Source organism: Pristiophorus japonicus, chromosome 17, assembly GCF_044704955.1.
Source record: "Pristiophorus japonicus isolate sPriJap1 chromosome 17, sPriJap1.hap1, whole genome shotgun sequence".
NCBI classification, from domain to species: Eukaryota; Metazoa; Chordata; class Chondrichthyes; family Pristiophoridae; genus Pristiophorus; species Pristiophorus japonicus.
Window position 1 is genome coordinate 25449878 of NC_091993.1, and position 20741 is coordinate 25470618.

The 20741-nt window shown below is 47.0% G+C and overlaps 1 protein-coding gene across 4 annotated transcripts in view; it reads left to right on the plus strand.

Moving 5' to 3' along the window:
- akap13 (A-kinase anchoring protein 13) overlaps window positions 1-20741 on the plus strand; it is a 185968-nt gene that overhangs the window by 24470 nt on the left and 140757 nt on the right. For all 4 annotated transcript variants that reach the window (XM_070858491.1, XM_070858494.1, XM_070858492.1 and 1 more), the window contains exon 2: window positions 5180-5313. In XM_070858491.1, the coding sequence (XP_070714592.1) occupies window positions 5230-5313 (84 nt within the window). In that variant the 5' untranslated portion in view covers window positions 5180-5229. The remainder of the gene's footprint in view (window positions 1-5179; window positions 5314-20741) is intronic.

Here is a 20741-nt window from a genome sequence, read left to right on the forward strand (position 1 = left end):
TCAATTTGGTTTTGCTATTGAGCACTGGTTCTTTGTTCGAGGTCAAACATCTATTTGACCAACACTTAGTAACAGCATCAGGAATCACCCACACCCACGTTTTTGAACCAGCTTTATTTGGGAGTTGTCAGCTTTGCTGAGCATTGTAGGTCACCCTTTGCTCGTTTGAAACTAAAAGCTTCAAACTTTCGAGTCCCACTCCGGAGACTTGGGCACATAAATCTAGCCTGACACTCCAGTGCAGTGCTGAGGGAGCGCTGCACTGTCGGAGGTGCCGCCTTTCGGATGAGACGTTAAACCGAGGCCCCGCCTGCTCTCTCAGGTGGACGTAAAAGATTCCTATGTCGAAGAGGAGTAGGGGAGCTATCCCTGGTGTCCTGGCCAATATTTATCCCTCAATCAGCATCACTAAAACAGAGTATCTGGTCCTTATCACATTGTTGTTTGTGAAAGCTTGCTGTGCAAAAATTGGCTGCTGTGTTTCCTACAGTACAGCAGTGACTCCACTCCAAAAATAACTTTATTGGCTGTAAAGGGCTTTGAGATGTTGGGTGGTTGTGGAAGGCGCTACATATTGTTTCTTTAAACTGTCTGAACTGGCAGCGAGCGGCCCACGATAAATATCATGTGTCATTCTCGATCCTGCAGCTGTACCCTGGTCGGATCTGACTGTGAAGCCTGCATACTTTTTCAATGCTGCATGCACCTTTCCATTCTGCACGATTGATCGTGGGAGGGGGAGACGAAAGCAAGGCCAGCAAACAGATTTGACCACCCGCTAGCTCGCAGAGTACCGAGAGTCACACTCGGCCAAGCTAAAAGCTGTGAATCGGAGTCGTGTTTCCTCCTGTTCTACACAGCTGGGTAGTGTTCCTCCTCGAGGCAGTGAGCGCATTATCCAAACAAGCCGAATGCGATGCGAGGGCAATACTGCCAGAGCTTTGCGGCACATTTTCCATGGTTATGTCACCAGGGGTTTCCGAAGCTCACGTCTCAATCTTATCCTCTCACTAGAATTTGGCTGCAGACTGCTAATTAAATAATTAGTGAAAGCTGCTCTGGGAAAGGGCTGGGCAATCGCCTGTTTTGGGCCATGGATCATTTGGTGTTTTTTTTTGCTGTGTAAAGTATTGCAGAGTATTGGCTCGCTTGATCTGCGTTTACTGTGTCTCCAGTTCTAAATTGGGGAGGAGGGGGGAGGAAAGTAATAGATTTATCAAAAGGAAGAAAGAACCTTCATTCATGAAACATCCTGTCCCATCGGGAGTGATTCACTACCAATCAATCACTATATGAAGTGCGGCCATTGTTGATTTAAATGCGGTCGCCAATTTGTACGCATCAAGATCCCACAGACAGTTAAATACCCGTGAATGAATCTGTTTTTCATCATCATCGGCAGTCCCTCGGAATCGAGGAAGACTTGCTTCCACTCCTGAAGTGAGTTCTTTGGTGGCTGAACAGTCCAATACGAGAGCCACAGACTCTGTCACAGGTGGGACAGGTAGTCGTTGAGGTAAGGGGTGGGTGGGACTGGTTTGCCGCACGCTCTTTCCGCTGCCTGCGTTTTATTTCTGCACGCTCTCGGCATTGAGACCCGGATGCACTTCCTCCACTTAGGGCGATCTTGGGCGAGGGACTCCCAGGTGTCAGTGGTGATGTTGCACTTTATCAGGGAGGCTTTGAGGGTGTCCTTCTAACGTTTCCGCTGCCTATATTTGGCTCCTTTGCCGTGAAGGAGTTCCAAGTACAGCACTTGCTTTGGGAGTCTCGTGTCTGGCATGTGGACTATGTGGCCTGCCCAGCGGAGCTGGTCGACTGTGGTCTGTGTGTCAGTGCTGTGGATGTTAGCCTGAATGAGGACGCTGATGTTGGTGCGCCTGTCCTCCCAGAGTATTTGTAGGATCTTGCGGAGACATAATTGATATTTCTCCAGCAACTTGAGGTGTCAACTGTACATGGTCCATGTCTCAGCCATACAGGAGGGCAGGTATTACTACAGACCATAAGCTTGGTGGCAATTTTTAATTGACAGTTGAGGGAGGAATGTTAGCCCGGGCACTCGGAGAACTTCCTATTCCCCTTTTGAATAGAGCTGTGGGATCTTTAAGACCTATCTACACCACTGGAACAGGGAGAGAAGCCTTTGGTTTAATGTTTGGCAATAAGTAACTCTTGCACTGCCACAATAAAATTACAGCCTTGTGTGTGTGTGTGCACTGAAATCCAGGCATGGAGCTCGAATGAGTGAATAAACCGAGAATCGTAGAAATTTACAGCACGGAAGGAGGCCATTCAGCCCATCGTGTCCGCGCCGGCCGACAAACAGCTACCCAGCCCAATCCCACTTTCCAGCTCTTGGTCCGTAGCCTGTAGGTTACAGCACTTCAGGTGCACATCCAAGTACTTTTTAAATGTGGTGAAGGTTTCTGCCTTTACCACCCTTTCAGTGAGTTCCTGACCCCCACCGCCCTCTGGTTGAAAATTGTTCCCCTCAAATCCCCTCTAAACCTCCTACCAATTACTTTAAATCTATGTCCCCTGGTTCTTGACTCCTTTGCTAAGGGAAATAGGTCCTTCCTATCCACTCTATCTCGGGCCCTCATAATTTTATACACCTCAATATGTTTTCCCCTCCGCCTCCTCTGTTCCAAAGAAAACAACCCCAGTCTATCCAATCTTTCCTCATAGCTAAAATTCTCCAGTCCAGGCAATAAAAACATAAGAAATAGGAGCAGGAGTAGACCATTTGGCCCCTTGCGCCTGCTCCGCCATTCAATAAGATCGTGGCTGATCTGATCTTGGCCTCAATTCGACTTCCCTGCCCACATCCCATAACCCTTGACTCCCCTATCGTTCAAAAATCTGTCTATCTCCACCTTAAATATATTCAATTCAACATCTTTGTAAATCTCCTCTGCACCCTCTCTCATGCAATCACATCTTTCCTGTAATGTGGTGACCAGAACTGCACGCAGTACTCTAGCTGCGGCCTAACTAGTGTTTTATACAGTTCAAGTATAACCTCCCTGCTCTTGTTTTCTATGTCTCGGCTAATCAAGGCAAGTAGTCCAGATGCCTTATTAACCACCTTAATACCTGGCCTACCTTTAGGGATCTGTGGTCATGCACTCCAAAGTCCCTTTGTTCCTCTACACTTCTCAGTGTCCAGAGTATAATTCTGAACAGTAGACAAAGACTGGTCCTGTTTTCTTCTTGAGAGCTGACCTTTGAGGTGGGGCTGTCATTTTTGTTTGGCATTGTAACGTTCCTGCAGATGCAATAAATGGTTTCACCACCATTTTCTTTCAGAAAATTCTAATCTCACATATTTGAAAATTCAAATGAATTCTTGGGACAAAGTCAGTTTTGGGGGGGAAAAATACTTAAAAGAAGGGAGTGGGTTACATGTCCTCACCCACAGGGCATTCTTCAGGTGTGAGTCTGTATAGAGTTTCTGTTCTCTACTGCGGGCGGGGGGTCAGTCAGAGCAGGGGTTGAATAGTCCGCACCCCAGTCCACAGCTGCAGATGAGTGTTCCAACTATTTTAATATCATTCATTTCACTTCCCTGTCCATATCATCTCACAGCCTCTTACTAAACCCTTTCGGTAGCTACGATCAAAATTAGTTGTTTAAACAGATCAAATGGGGAGCGGACAGGAAAGTAGAGTTGAGGCCAAGACCAGATCAGCCATGATCTTATTAAATGGCGGAGCAGGTTCAAGGGGTCAGATGGCCTATTCCTGCTCCTATTTCTTGTGTACAATTTTGGTCTCCTAACCCGAGGAAGGATATTCTTGCTATTGAGGGAGTGCAGCGAAGGTTCACCAGACTGATTCCCGGGATGGCAGGACTGACGTGAGGAGAGACTGGGCCTGTATTCACTGGAGTTTAGAAGGATGAGAGGGGATCTCAGAAACATATAAAATTCTGATGGGATTGGACAGGTTAGATGCAGGAAGAAGGTTCCTGATGTTGAAGTCCAGAACCAGAGGTCACAGTCTAAGGATAAGGGGTAAGCCACTTAGGACTGAGATGAGGAGAAACTTCTTCATCCAGAGAGTTGTTAACCTGTGGATTTCCCTACCACAGAAAGTTGTTGAGACCAGTTCATTAGATATATTTAAAAGGGAGTTAGATGTGGCCCTTACGGCTAAAGGGATCAAGGGGTATGGAGAGAAAGCAGGAATGGGGTACTGAAGTTGCATGATCAGCCATGATCATATTGAATGATGGTGCAGGCTCGAAGGGCTGAATGGCCTACTCTTGCACCTATTTTCTATGTTTCTTATGTTCTTATGTTCAAATGTGTTTTATAAAAACTAGTAAGTACGCAATCCATTCGTGTTCAGACCTCTTAATAAAGCTGTGGAGTTTCTTATCGTCATCCGTCTACCTTTCCCCCCACAATATTTTAAGTGTGTAGTTGGCATCACCTCACCACTGTCTTGATTTACCTCATTTTCTCACCACCTTTGCACCTTGATGATGTCCAGCACCAAGAGCCTTGGCTCTGCCGTACGCATTATCTGCCAGTATGTTTACAGCACAGACCCTTGTGTGGGACGTTGCCTCAGTACCCAGTTTCTTTTCTCAGTGCCCGTCTTTCAGATGAGACGTTAAACCGAGGCCCTGTCTGCCCTCTCGGGTGGAGCTCACAGATCCCATGGACATTATTGCGAATAAGAGCAGGGGAGTTCTTCGCAGTGTCCTGGGGCCAATATTTATTCCTCAATCAACATCACTAAAACAGATAACCTGGTCATTATCGCATTGCTGTTTGTGGGAGCTTGCTGTGCGCAAATTGGCTGCTGTGTTTCCTACATTACAACAGTGACTACACTAACGCACTTTGGGTCGTCCTGAGGTTGTGAAAGGTGCTATATAAATGCAAGTTCATTCTTTTGTCATTGGTATTGTATTTGCCGGTGTTGCTGTACTGTGTGCGGACCAAAATGCGGGGTTTCTCGATTTTGCACCATTTCCATTATGACAGAAAATGGGCGATTTTGCTGTTCTCTTTCTTGAAGCTCAGAGCACTGAGGATTTGGAAGGTTGCCCGAAAATGGGTGAATTATGGTTGTGAAACCTTGTGTGTTTGTTGGCTGTTCGATTCACGTGGTGAGAGGCGGGGATCAATTGACCATTGTTAATGGCTGCCATTTTTCTTTATCAGAATATGGCCAGTTGTCAGAACAGCAGCTGGTTGTTGAGTGTACCTCATCGATGCCTGTGACTGGAGATCCTTTGTGCCATTCGGATGGACTGATCAGCGATGAGACCACGGAGACTGATGATCTGTTCACGAAGGTAGGGACCAGACTTCTTTTGCTATTTGCCCTTCCTGTGGTTGATATCTCGGGTCACTGCGACGAGTCACTGTTGTTTTCAGATGAGTAGATCTGTACCATGGCGATGTATATTTCAATTTTTCCCCTCTCTCTTCTCCGACCTCCCAAGGTACTGATTGTGGTTGGAACGAGGTTGCACAGATTCAGGCAGCGCTCTGATAACTTGCCGAAATGGCCAATCACCATATGGGAGCCCAGACTGCTGCTATTGAATTGTACACGGCATCATAACTGAGCCTGATTTTTGCTCACCTGATGTCCACACGTGCTCCCATTCTCACAGGGTCACCACGTTAGCACCAGGAGTGGAACCGGCGGCTGAGGATTTTCCTCCCCAGCCCAGGGCCATTGAGGCTACACTTGTGTCTCCCCAACTAAGATCAGCGAAATGTATTAGAGACTTGGATCAAACCAAGGAACTTCCTGATCTGCATGCCATAGTACCACACTGTGTAACGTATTTACCTGTAAACAATTGCTGGGGTTTGTCAAACTTCCCAATTGTCGGAGAACAAATCGCAGTAGAACAATTGAAGTGATAGCCACCCTCTGTGCTGCTCATTCTCTGCTTCCGTCTTGTGAGCCATTCTTGTGTGAGTCAAATAAGAATGGATTTATCGCTTCCAGATAGTTGTTTTCTGGCCCCTTGCCCATCCCTGATTATAAGCGCTCCACCGCTGGCGGCCGTGCCTTCAGCTGCCTATATCCCAAGCTCTGGAACTCCCTCCCTAAACCTCTCCGCCTCTCTACCTCTCTTTCCTTCTTTAAGTCGCTCCTTAAAACCTACCTCTTTGACCAAGCTGTTGATCATCTGCCCTAACATCATCATATGTGGCTCAGTCAAATTGTGTTTGATAACCCCTCCCATGAAGCACCTTGGGATGTTTTACTGCGTTAAAGGTGCTATATAAATGCAGATTGTTGTTTGCATTAATGCAATAGTTCGTTTACCTTTTATAGAGCAGTTTCATTTGCAGTAAGGAGTGTGGGTAAGCACGACCATTATTTTTATTGCAAATGCCATAATGACTCACTACCACTTCAAAGCAGGGAACTAGGGGGCAAAGAGGACCAACAAATTACAGGAGGACATTTAATAAGCTTGCAGAATGGGCCTATAATTAGCAAATTAAGTTCAACACAGATAAATGTGAGATATTACATTTTGGTAGGAAGAATGGGGAGGTCACTTATTACTTGGAGGGTGTGAGTCTAGGTGGGGTAGTGAATCTCGGAGTACAAATACACAAATCACTAAACGTTGCGACGCAGGTTAGCAAGGCCGTAAACAAAGCACTAGGGTTTATTTCTAGAGGTATAGAATTGAAAAGTAGGGAAGTTGTGCTAAACCTGTATCGAACCTTGGTTAGACCACACGGAGTACTGCGTACAGTTCTGGTCACTATATTATAGAAAGGATATAGAGGCATTGAAGAGGATGCAGAGTTTTACAAGGATGATACCAGAAATGCGAGGGTATACGTATCAGGAAAGGATGAACAGGCTGGGTCCCTTTTCTCTTGAAAGACCAAGGCTGAGGGGTGACCTAATAGAGGTCTTTAAAATTATGAAAGGTTTTGATCGAGTGGATACAGAGAGAATGTTTCCACTTGTGGGGCAGAGTATAACTAGAGACCATCAATATAAGATAGTCACCAGGAAATCCAATCGGGAATTCAGAAGAAACCTCTTTACCCAGAGAGTGGTGAGAATGTGGAACTCGCCTCCACAGGGAGTGGTTGAAGCGAATAGTATCGATGCATTTAAAGGGAGGCTATCCAAGCATATGAGGGAGAAGGGAATAGAGGGTTATGCTGATAGATTTAGATGAGGAAAGACAGGAGAAGGCTCGAGTGGAGCATAAACGCTGGCATGGGCTGTTTCTGTGCTGTATATACTATGTTAAGTAATATGAGGCGATGAACCTGATCAGCGCCCAGCTCCACTTGCACGCAAGTCTTTTTGTCGCATGATGCTTTATAGCTGTAATAATGGGTACAAATGGAGACCAATTGCTGGCTGGTCCCATATGCTTAAGTGGACTGTCGGAAGGACTTACCTTGTGCTCAAAGCATGTCTCCTGTCAGTGGGTGTGAGTATTCCCACAGTGACCTTCCTCTGAACCAGGCGCCTCTCCTCTCAATTGACCCTGTAACAATATTAATATCAATGTCTTGGAAACGCCTATCCTCCTGAGATGGGATGTCCGCCCCTGAAATTGGAAGAAAAATAGAACATGGTTTGAGTGGTGCCGTAAGCACCAGTTACATGAGGCTCATCTGTAGCGTTAACATATTGTGTACAGATTAGTTTTGCAACAAAAGGAAAGCGTGCCACCATCTCGCCTGAAGAAATGCCAACAAGAACAAGATCTGGTTCAGAGTGCAGCCTCGCCATGGTCAGAGACATTTAGTCTGCCCTGTATATAGTGAGCGCCCTCTTGCCATGCTGAACATTCGCTTCTTAAAAGCTGTGGAACTCCTTATTGCTCTCATTCATTCTTTTCTGCTACAATCAACGGCTCACCAATTGGTTCATCAGACCAATTCCTGGGATGGGGAGTTTGTCCCATGAGGGGAGGTTGAGTAGACTCGGCCTATATTCGCTAGAATTTGGAAGAATGAGAGGTGATCTCATTGAAACATACGGGAGCCGAAATTCAGGTGCACCAGAAAGCTGACACGCCTATGCATTTTTGACTGGTACTTACCACGGGAACTCCTGGCACGGTAAGTAGATCCATTTTCAGGACTTTGAAAATTCCGCTGCGGTCAATCAGCGGTGGAGTCGTGATGATCTCACAGCGCGTGTGCGTCACCATGCTCTCTCCCCTCCGTTAAAGGGGAAAGAATCGATCACTGTTTGACTTTGGCCACTGGGCCACCAAGGGAGGGTTTCGGCTGGGCCAGCGGCCTGGTACCCAAGAAGGGGTGCCAAGCTGCCCATTGGCGGCCTGGCCGAACCCGGGGGCAGTATTTTGCCGGCCGATCGGCAAGTCGGCCAGCAAAAATGTCTCCGTTGCGGCTGCGGCAGAGGGCCCTCCCCTTTAAGGGTATCTGCGCTGCCGGGCCGCACTCAGTTCAGAGATGGTGCACTGGCAGAAAAACCTGCCGTGGGCATTGTGCGGCGGGGAATCGACGGATGGGGCTGAAAATTGCTGGTAAGTATTCTTTTATAGCTTTAACTTAGCAGTGCAACTACTTGGACAGATTGGGGTCCAGGACGAAAAATACCCACCCTGAATTTAGTTCGGGTCGGCCTGTTGACCCCAAAGAGGCAACCATTCAATTTTTAGGAATGGCTGCCGCAAACGGGCATTAACGGGTCCCTTTGAGACCCTGAATTTCGGCCCCACAATATTCTTACAGGGTAGATTCAGGGAGGATGTTCCCCTGGCTGGGGAGTCTAGAACCAGGGGTCACAGTCTCAGAATAAGGGGTCGGCCATTTAGGACTGAGATGAGGAGAAATTTCTTCACTCAGAGGGTGATGAATCTTTGGAATTCTTTACCCCAGAGGGCTGTGGAGGCTCAGTCGTTGAGTATATTCAAGACAGAGATCAATAGGTTTTTGAACTCTCGGGAATCAAGGGATATGGGGAGCAGGCAGGAAAGTGGAGTTTGAGGTGGAAGATCAGCCATGATCTTATTGAATAGCGGAGCAAGCTCGAGGGGCCGAATGGCCTACTCCTCCTATTTCTTATGTTCTTGTGCAATCTCTGGTTTAATTTTATTCTTCAACATGTACGGTGCCCTGCACTGTGGAACTCGTGCCTTCCCTTTGGGTTCTGAATAAATAAAAAGTGAAAGTTTCCCTGAGCTTAGGGTCTTGTTGGAGAGCCACAGTAACCTGTCGCCCTGATGCACGACTTACTGGGCATAGTGCTTGAAGCTTCAGATTATTTGTGGTCTGTTGGTGGAGTTGGATCTGACAGACTTCACACTTCACCTCAATTTCACACTTCTTTAAATACTGTGTTTTTTATTCCCTTGCCTCGCAGCGATAAACTCTGTTCTTCTCATAATTAATTTCGTAATTTTTGTCTTGTCTCCTGGCTTTCATCCAGAGATCAGGGTATTTAGTAGTGATGTTGTTCGGTTCAGGGTGTGGTTGAAATGTGAAGTGGGAGAGATGATGGCCAGCCAATGTAAAGCACTGCAGTGTGCTTTCTTGGCTTGGCTGCTTGGTGATATCATCTTTGTTTAATGCTAGACTTTCCCAGGCCGACGTGCATCCTTCCCCTTTGCATAAGGTGTAGCTTGTTGCACCCATTTACTAAATAGTTCATGCAGATATTCATGAATCAGCCAGGGGAATGAATTATTTTCATTATCTGGGTGAAGCAGGGCTTGGGAGTTCCAACACCGTGTGTGACGTGCTTGTGATTTCTTGCGCGCACCACCTCATTGGGAAATGACTAAGCAGAGATCGGGTGCTCCCCACGAGTTAACTGGTGTTTGCTCTTTGTGTTTGAGCTGTTCAATTTATGACGTCACTCAGTGGCAGAGGTAGTATCCAAAGTTATAACTGAGATTCGGTGCCTGAACTTGGGGGAGAGAAAGAAAGTCGAAGGTAAGAATTCGAACCCTTGAATACTATAGTTGAAATTGGAAAGTTGCTTCAAGGAGTTCTCGCTGTGCAGAAAGGCTGGAGGCAATTAGTTAATGAGACGCACATTTTAACTGATTTGTTCAAGGCTAGCTCGGGAGAGTTTCATGTGTTCAAAGTCCATGAGCTGCTAACTGTTGCGTTCTCAGTAAAATTTCAAATTCCCTTCAAACAGGGATCTGCTTTAATGTACAAGTAGAGAAAGTTAAACAGATTTGATAGAAATAAAATGATTCAAAGTTTGAGGTGCCCAAACTGTATGGGCCTTTGGACTCTCTGGTCTGCACAGTTAGAGCTGCTCGGTCTCAAACTGTCTCCTCTTCCACTGCTTTCTGTTGTCTGAATTTTGTGGGTTTGAAGATTTGGATAGGGTCTGTTCTTGGTGCTTTTCAACAGTCCCACTAACTGTCTCACGTTAGTGTCAGCCGTGGCTCAGTGGGCAGCACATTGCCTCTGAGTCAGAAGGTTGTGGGTTCAAGTCCCACTCCAGGGACTTGAGCACAAAAATCTAGGCTGACGCTCCCAGTTCAATGCTGAGGGAGTGCTGCACTGTCAGAGGTGCCGTCTTTCGGGTGAGATGTTAAATCGAGGCCCCATTTGCACGTTCAGGTGGACGAAAAAGACCTCATGGCACTATTTTGAAGAAGAGCAGGGGAGTTATCCCTGATGTCCTGGAGCCAAAATTTATCCCTCAATCAAGATAACAAAAATAGATTATCTTTTCATTATCACATTGCTGTGTGTGGGAGCTTGCTGTGCGCAAATTGGCTGCCACGTTTCCCACATTCCAACAGTGACTACACTCCAAAATGACTTCATTAGCTGTAAAGTGCTTCGAGACCATATAAATGCAAGTCTTTCTTTCTTTTATCTCGATATTAACGACTTATCCTGAATATGACTATGAGCAGCGATTTAAGCTTTGGAGTGGCTAGCAAGGCTGCTTCACGTGTGCTTAAACAGCTCATGATATCCAAAAACATATATATTGAATGCTCTTGTTAGAAATGATAGAAAAGTTAAACTTGAAACACATTGGAATACTGCCTGGTTTATTGGCAGTAATTCCAGCTGGGACTCTTTACGGGCATGTTTACAAACTGAAATCAAAGTAACAGTTCATTTTAAAAGTTTACAAGCACTGGGTAAGTTAACTTAAAATAAAAATTGAAGAGTCTGTTTTTGGAAGTGAGATTTGGTGCAGAGCAGCACTGTCATCTTTACGTCTGCAATTCTTGCTCACTTCGCTTGGCTTTCAACTCATCCGCTCCCCTTCCCCTTGAAACGCTGTCGATTCATCTTTACCTTCCTTCATTATCCCCTACCCCCTGCCTGACTATCTGACAGTCTGGGCCATGCTGATGTTGGGAATTACTGAGCAAAGTCTCTATGCCTACCTGAATAGGAGAAGGGAGATGAATGTAAGCCTTCAGGAGGCCTTGGCTGTAAGTATTGTGATAGCTGGCTGTTTGTATTGTTGAGTGACGGGCAGCTCTTATTATTGAAGGGCAATTTGCAGTCTGTGGCCTGATTTATGGAGGGTATTGTGGCCTGAGGCACAAGAACATAAGAATTAGAAGCAGCAGTTGGCCATTCGGCCCCTCGAGCCTGCTCCACCATTCAATGAGATCATGGCTGATCTTCCACCTCAACTCCACTTTCCTGCACTATAACCATATCCCTTGATTCCCTTAATATCTAGAAGTCTATCGATCTCTGTCTTGAATATACTCAACGACTGAGCCTCCACAGCCCTCTGGGGTAGTGAATTCCAAAGTTTCACCACCCTCTGAGTGAAGAAATTTCTCCTCATCTCCTTTCCTAAAAGGCCGACCCCTTATTCTGAGACTGTGGCCCTTGGTTCTAGATTCCCCGAGCCAGAGGACATACAACACCGTGCATTATCTTCAACATAACACATGCTAACCTGTGCATTATCCTCATGCTTTGCCTGTATGTTATCTTCTTGCTCTACCTGTGTACAGGTTAACGCACAGGTTGGACCACATTACTTGGAGGGTAACACATGGGCTAGGGAAGGTTGTGTAGAGAGTAGGGTGCGGGCTGGGGCCTGTCATGTGGAGGGCAACGCATAGGCTGTGGTGTCTTGCTCGGAGGGCAACACACAGGCAGAGCGTGAGGCTAACGCACAGTCAAAGCATGAGGATGCAGCGCAGTCATGTTACTTGGAAAATAATGTCTAGACTGAAAGGTGGGTGTAGACTGAACAGTGTGTGTAAGGTAACTCATCGAAAGTTTGAGACAATGGTCTAAACTGCAAGAAGAAAGCTTGAACAGTTGTCATTTACTCACTCCTGAGTTGTATTAAATTTGAGTGATTCCATCTGCACGCGTCCCGAGAACCAAACTACAGAGGTACTAACCGTAATAGTGTCTACAGACATGAACCAAGTCAAGCTGATCTCCATTATAAAGCATTAGCTTAATGTCTACAGACTTGTATTCTGTTCTGGCTACATGGTCTACCATTGTGATTGATGTCACTGGCTTAGTGTTCGTTCAGCATACAGTCTAAAATGGTTTACTGATATCACTAACTTTGAATAATAATGAGAACGTTTGAGATTTGTAACTTTTTTTTTAAACCATTGACTTTCTGAATATGTTACTATTGGTCAAGAAGCCTTGTGTTCATCAAGCCAACACAGGGAGTTTGTTGGGAATTTTTGATGGTGACTTTTCCCTTTACTTCACTGCATGTCCTGTGTGTACTGTACTGACTTATTTTCCATACCTCGGGAGCCCACTATCAACAAGGGCAGGCGTCAATGACAAAGTCCAACACCACCTTCAATGTGCCAGTGCAGCCTTTGGTCACCTGAGGAAGGGAGTGTTTGAAGACCAGGACCTCAAACCTGACACCAAACTCATGGTCTACATAGCAGTAGTGATACTCGCCCTCCTATATGCTTCAGAGACATGGGCTATGTACAGCAGGCACCTCAAAGCGAAGTACTACCAACGCTACCTCCGCAAGATCTGCAAACCCACTGGCAGGATTGGCCAACGTCCGTGTTCTTGCTCAGGCCAACATCCTCAGCATCGAAGCATTGACCACGCTCGATCAGCTCCGATGGATGGACCACATCGTCCGCATGCCCGACATGGGACTCCCAAAACAAGCACTCTACTCAGCTTCGACATGGCAAGCGAGCAGAGGAAAAGTTTCAAGGGCACTCTCAAAGCCTTATTGAAAAAATGCAACATCCCCACTGACACCTGGGAATCCCTGGCCGAAGATCACTCAAAGTGGAGGAGAAGCATCCGGGAAGGCGCCGAACACCTCGAGTCTCTTCACCGGGAGCACGTGGAAACCAAGCGCAAACAGCGGAAGGAGAGCACGACAACCCAAGCACCCCACCCACCTGTCCCTCCAACCACCGTCTGCCCCACCTTCGACAGAGACTGTAGGTCCCACATTGGTCTCATCAGTCACCCAAGAACTCTTATTGGTGTGACTGCAAGTCATCCTTGACTCCAGGGGACTGTCTAAGAAGTAGTACTGACTTATAGTATAAAAGAGTAAATTTTTTTAGAGATGGGAAAAAGTCAATAAGCCTACGAAGCTGCTCTCTTTTTCACTATGTGGACCTCACCTTCTCACCATCGCCTCTAATTTCTTCTTTCTCTAAAAATACATCTCATTGCATCTTGAACCTATTTGCACAGATGGCTTCAGTTCCCTTCCCTGGTAACTTGTTCTACAATCTATTGCCCTTTGGATGAACAAAGGTCCTGCTCTAATTCCCTTCGTACACCAAAGCTCTTAATTTTTAGCTTGTGTTCTCTGGCATTGTGCTGTTAAAGGCGATTGATGTCATCGGCTCAGCAAGTATACAGGCCACACCATGGCCCTTGTGTCAGTCCAGCTCCTTTCGGATTCAGGGTAGAGTCTAAAATGGTTTACCAATATCACTAACAATGAGAACATTTTGAGATTTTATTTTATTTTTAACCTTTAGACTTTCTGAATGAGTTAGTATTGGTAAAGAAGCTTCGTGTTCATCAAGCCAACCCTTTAAAGTGGTAACTTCAGTTGCGTGCGTGGGTCCCAGCAAATGAAGTCATTAAACAGTGAGCTTATTCTTTGCAAACTTCAGTGGGACCAATGGGTTATATGCCAACAATTGGCCAGCCCTGGTTTTTGTTCCCCAGACTAAATTAAGAAATGGAATGGGAGACTGTGTAGCCAGAACAGAATACAAGTCTATAGAAATTAAGCTAATACTTTATAATGTAGATTCGCTTGACTTGGTTCAATCTGTAGACACTTACACTTGGTACTTCTGTAGTTTAGTTCACAGGACACATGCTTACATTGCTAAATCTGGTTCTTTTATCTTGGCAGACCCTCAAAGATGAGCCGACAACTCTGTAGTGGTGGGATTGGGGAACTAGAGGCAACACTAGTGTAGACCGGCAGGGACTCTATCTGACTTGAAGGACAGTCGATCTCGCAATGCCTTGCACTCTGAGCTACTGCCACCCGCCGAACTCCAGAGTACCCAGTGCCTCTGAGTCAGTGGGTTTATGCTGCACGCCCAAGAATCGAGCCATGTCCCATCTGCTCACTTTCACCCACACTTTCAGTGGGAAACTCTATCGAACCTTCAGTCCTGGTACTAATGAGGGGGTTAAAAAAAAAAATGTTGAACCAATGAAAATTGCTCCAGTCAATGAAGAACAATACGAAGTGAGTGTCTGAGAAAATAGTTTCAGAAATGATCTTCATTTATTTTCTAATTCTAACCTTTTACTCCATTTACCTTTCCGTATAATTCACACACATTGGGGGAAAATTGTGTGCCTTTTCGTCTCCCGCTAGCTCCTCCGGGGGCAGTTAACTGGGCGCAAATGGTTTTGTGATGGGGTGCCGCGAGAGTAGTGACTCATGCCGTATTCGGCGGGAGGTTTGCGGCAACGCTACAGCGTTGCACCCTGATCCCCTTCGCCTGGATATCGTGACGTTCTCTCCGTGCGCAGTGCCCCGTACCCGAAATTACCTTGTGCCCACTGCAGGATGAAAGCACTGACACCTGCAGGAGGCGTGCATCGGGCGGCCGGCCTAGCGCCTGCCGCTAATTTTTCAAAGTTAACGCCCCAAACAGGACGATAACCAATTTCACACCCAGTACCTCGACTGACACCAGTGTAATTCTGAGTGTGTGCTGCATTGTGAGATCTCCTGTCCTTCAAAGGAGATAGAGGCCCTACCTGTCCATACTGGTTCTGCTTCTTGCGTCTGTTTGAAAGCGAGGAGCTCATTGTGATGGTGCCAGCAGTTAACCAGGTTGGGTTTTGTCGAGAAATCTATAGAAGTTATGCTAATGCTTTATAACATGGGTCAGCCTGACTTGGTTCGAGTCTGATTTGAAAAGGAGCAGGGTGTTGTCTCCGGAGCCTTGGCCAACATTCCGCTCGCCCAACGTCACCCAGGAACAGAGTAACTGCTCAGTCATTCATCGCCCTGCTGCATGTGGGATCTTGCTATGTTCAGCATAGTTGCCACTTGTGCTGCATCATGGAATCCCAGAAATTTGCAGCACAGCAGAAGGCCATTCGGCCCATCGTGTTCATGCCAGCTGACACAAATGTCCAGCCTAATCCCACTTTCTAGCTCTTGGTTCGTAGCCCTGCAGGTTACGGCACTTCAAGTGTAATCCATTACTTTTTAAACATGGTGAGGGTTTCTGCCTCTACCACCCTTTTCAGGCAGTGAGTTCCAGACCCCCACCTCCCTCTGGGTGAAAAAAGTTCTCCTCAAATCCTCTCTAAACCTTCTGCCAATTACTTTAAATCGATGCACTGCATTTTAAAGTGACTTGGATGTGAAGCATTTCAAATGTTTGAGAAAGGTGAACTATTTAAATGCTTGGCCTTTTTTTTAATCTTTTCATCACTATGCCAAGGTATACAGGAATGAACAACGAGCCTTTGAAGTGGTGACCTAGGAAAAAGATTAGAGAGCATTAAGCTTCACAGTCTGGAAACCTCATTGAAATGTACAAAATATTAAATGTTATAGATAAAGTAAACCCCGGTTATTATTTCAGTGTTGGCCAGGATAGGAGAGTACGCCTCAAAATTAATGAAAGTACATCTTGACAGAGTTTCTTCCTTCTTTCTCCAACATACCTCAGCGGTTGTATTCCGATTGCTCCCATGCTTGAGTTCTTTAGCTTCTCACAACTTCGAAAGTATCTTAGCTGGCCCGGTTACCTAGCTATGTTTTGGTTGCGTGCCCTGGATAATGAACAGGAAACAAATGCTAAAAGATGTGTGCAGTGATTCGCCAGGCATCGTAGTAAAGGCAAAACATAACATAAGAACATAAGAAATAGGAGCGGGAGTAGGCCATAGAGCCCCTCGAGCCTGCCCTGCCATTTAATACGATCATGGCTGATCCGATCATGGACTCGGGTCCACTTCCCTGCCCGCTCCCCATAACCCCTTATTCCCTTATTGGTTAAGAAACACTCTCTCGGTCTTAAATTTATTCAATGACCCAGCTTCCACAGCTCTCTGAGGCAGCGAATTCCATAGATCTACAACCCTCAGAGAAGAAATTCCTCCTCATCTCAGTTTTAAATGGGCGGCCCCTTAATCTAAGATCATGCCCTCTAGTTCTAGTCTCCCCCATCAGTGGAAATATCCTCTCTGCATCCACCTTGTCAAACCCCCTCAATCTTATACGTTTCAATAAGATCACCTCTCATTCTTCTGAATTCCAGTGAGTAGAGGCCCAGCCTACTCAACCTTTTCTCATAAGTCAACCCCCTCATCTCTGGAATCAACCTAGTGAACCTTCTCTGAACTGCCTCCAAAGCAAGTATATCTTTTCTTAAATAATCCGGTTGTTCAAAATAGAGCTGGATGCTGAAAGGGGAGCCTTAAAGCACCAGGAGGAAAAGCTTCCATTGGCTCGAATAGCTTTTTCCTCATCCTTGACTGATGTGATGGCCTCTTTAAAAGCTGTATATGGAGCGGCATTGGCCAATGTCTGTTCAGTTTGCCTCCTGTCCCTTGCTTTGGGTATCAGACTGTGTCAGCCGTGGCTCAGTGGGTAGCACCCTCGCCTCTGAGTCAGAAGGTTGTGGGTTCAAGTGCCACTCCAAGAACTTGAGTACATAAATCTAGGCTGACACTCCCAGTGCAGGGCTGAGGGAGTGCTGCACTGTCGGAGGTGCCGTCTTTTGGATGAGACGTTAAACCGAAGCCCTGTCTGCCCCCTCAGGTGGACGTAAAAGATCCCATGGCACTATTTCGAAGAAGAGCAGGGGAGTTATCCCCAGTATCCTAACCAATATTTATCCCTCAATCAACATCACAAAAAACAGATTATCTGGTCATTATCATACTGCTGTTTGTGGGAGCTTGCTGTGTGCAAATTGGCTGTTGCGTTTCCCACATTACAACAGTGACTACACTCCAAAAGTAATGCATTGGCTGTAAAGCACTTTGGGAGAGAGGCGGGAGTCGAGAGAGGCAGCGGCCTATAAAAGGCTCAGCAGTCCGGGGAGCGTCGAGAGAGGCGGGAGTCCAGAGAGGCAGCGGCCTATAAAAGGCTCAGCAGTCCGGGGAGCATCGAGAGAGGCGGGAGTCGAGAGAGGCAGCGGCCTATAAAAGGCTCAGCAGTCCGGGGAGCGTCGAGAGAGGCGGGAGTCCAGAGAGGCAGCGGCCTATAAAAGGCTCAGCAGTCCGGGGAGCGTCGAGAGAGGCAGCGGCCTATAAAAGGCTCAGCAGTCCGGGGAGCGTCGAGAGAGGCGGGAGTCCAGAGAGGCAGCGGCCTATAAAAGGCTCAGCAGTCCGGGGAGCGTCGAGAGAGGCGGGAGTCGAGAGAGGCAGCGGCCTATAAAAGGCTCAGCAGTCCGGGGAGCGTCGAGAGAGGCGGGAGTCCAGAGAGGCAGCGGCCTATAAAAGGCTCAGCAGTCCGGGGAGCGTCGAGAGAGGCGGGAGTCCAGAGAGGCAGCGGCCTATAAAAGGCTCAGCAGTCCGGGGAGCGTCGAGAGAGGCGGGAGTCCAGAGAGGCAGCGGCCTATAAAAGGCTCAGCAGTCCGGGGAGCGTCGAGAGAGGCGGGAGTCGAGAGAGGCAGCGGCCTATAAAAGGCTCAGCAGTCCGGGGAGCGTCGAGAGAGGCGGGAGTCGAGAGAGGCAGCGGCCTATAAAAGGCTCAGCAGTCCGGGGAGCGTCGAGAGAGGCGGGAGTCGAGAGAGGCAGCGGCCTATAAAAGGCTCAGCAGTCCGGGGAGCGTCGAGAGAGGCAGCGGCCTATAAAAGGCTCAGCAGTCCGGGGAGCGTCGAGAGAGGCGGGAGTCGAGAGAGGCGTACCGGTGCAGCTCCAGCTGAGAGAAGTCAAAAAAGAAGTAGAAAGAAATCAAAAGGTGACGTCACAGCCAACGTGGTAAGTGATTGGCTGCTGATTGGTGAGTAGTTTTTCTTTTTCTTTGTCAGTAACTTTTAACATTGTTGTCGGCAATTTAAGTGTATCTAAGGGTTAAGTCATGGCAGGACTGCTCGGTCATGTGATATGCTCCTCCTGTACCATGTGGGAACACGGGGACAACACCAGTGTCCCTGACGACTACATGTGCGGGAAGTGTGTCCACCTCCGGCTACTGACGGTCCGCGTTGCGGAGTTGGAGCTGAAGGTGGATTCACTCTGGAGCATCCACGATGCTGAGAATGACGTGAGTATCACGTGTAGCGAGTTGGTCTTACCGCAGGAGAAGGGTCCACAGCCAGCGAGGGAATGGAAGACCAGCAGGAAGAGTAGTGCAAGGAAGGTAGTGCAGGGGTCCCCTGTGGTCATCCCACTGCAAAACAGATACACTGCTTTGAGTGCTGTTGAGGGGGATGACTCATCAGGAGTGGGCAGCAGCAGCCAAGTTCATGGCACCGTGGCTGGCTCTGTTGCACAGGAGGGCAGGAAAAAGAGTGGGCGAGCGATAGTGATAGGGGATTCAATTGTAAGGGGAATAGATAGGCGTTTCTGCGGCCGCAACCGAGACTCCAGGATGGTATGTTGCCTCCCTGGTGCAAGGGTCAAGGATGTCTCGGAGCGGGTGCAGGACATTCTAAAAAGGGAGGGAGAACAGCCAGTTGTCGTGGTGCACGTTGGTACCAATGACATAGGTAAAAAAAGGGATGAGTTCCTACGAAATGAATTTAAGGAGCTAGGAGCTAAATTAAAAAGTAGGACCTCAAAAGTAGTAATCTCGGGATTGCTACCAGTGCCACGTGCTAGTCAGAGTAGGAATCGCAGGATAGCTCAGATGAATACGTGGCTTGAGCAATGGTGCAGCAGGGAGGGATTCAAATTCCTGGGGCATTGGAACCGGTTCTGGGGGAGGTGGGACCAGTACAATCCGGACGGTCTGCACTTGGGCAGAATCGGAACCAATGTCCTCGGGGGAGTGTTTGCTAGTACTGTTGGGGAGGAGTTAAACTAATATGGCAGGGGGATGGGAACCAATGCAGGGAGATAGAGGGAAACAAAAAGGAGGCAAAAACAAAAGACAGAAAGGAGATGAGGAAAAGTGGAGGGCAGAGAAACCCAAGGCAAAGAACAAAAAGGGCCATTGTACAGCAAAATTCTAAAAGGACAGAGGGTGTTAAAAAAACAAGCCTAAAGGCTTTGTGTCTTAATGCAAGGAGTATCCGCAATAAGGTGGATGAATTAACTGTGCAAATAGATGTTAACAAATATGATGTGATTGGGATTACGGAGACGTGGCTCCAGGATGAGCAGGGCTGGGAACTCAACATCCAGGGGTATTCAACATTCAGGAAGGATAGAATAAAAGGAAAAGGAGGTGGGGTAGCATTGCTGGTTAAGGAGGAGATTAAGGCAATAGTTAGGAAGGACATTAGCTTGGATGATGTGGAATCTATATGGGTAGAGCTGCAGAACACCAAAGGGCAAAAAACGTTAGTGGGAGTTGTGTACAGACCTCCAAACAGTAGTAGTGATGTTGGGGAGGGCATCAAACAGGAAATTAGGGGTGCGTGCAATAAAGGTGCAGCAGTTATAATGGGTGACTTTAATATGCACATAGATTGGGCTAACCAAACTGGAAGCAATACGGTGGAGGAGGATTTTCTGGAGTGCATAAGGGATGGTTTTTTAGACCAATATGTCGAGGAACCAACTAGGGGGGAGGCCATCTTAGACTGGGTGTTATGTAATGAGAAAGGATTAATTAGCAATCTCGTTGTGCGAGGCCCCTTGGGGAAGAGTGACCATAATATGGTGGAATTCTGCATTAGGATGGAGAATGAAACAGTTAATTCAGAGACCATGGTCCAGAACTTAAAGAAGGCTAACTTTGAAGGTATGAGGCGTGAATTGGCTGAGATGGATTGGCGAATGATACTTAAGGGGTTGACAGTGGATGGGCAATGGCAGACATTTAGAGACCGTATGGATGAATTACAACAATTGTACATTCCTGTCTGGCATAGAAATAAAAAAGGGAAGGTGGCTCAACCGTGGCTATCAAGGGAAATCAGGGATAGTATTAAAGCCAAGGAAGTGGCATACAAATTGGCCAGAAATAACAGCGAACCTGGGGACTGGGAGAAATTTAGAACTCAGCAGAGGAGGACAAAGGGTTTGATTAGGGCAGGGAAAATGGAGTATGAGAAGAAGCTTGCAGGGAACATTAAGACGGATTGCAAAAGTTTCTATAGATATGTAAAGAGAAAAAGGTTAGTAAAGACAAATGTAGGTCCCCTGCAGTCAGAATCAGGGGAAGTCATAA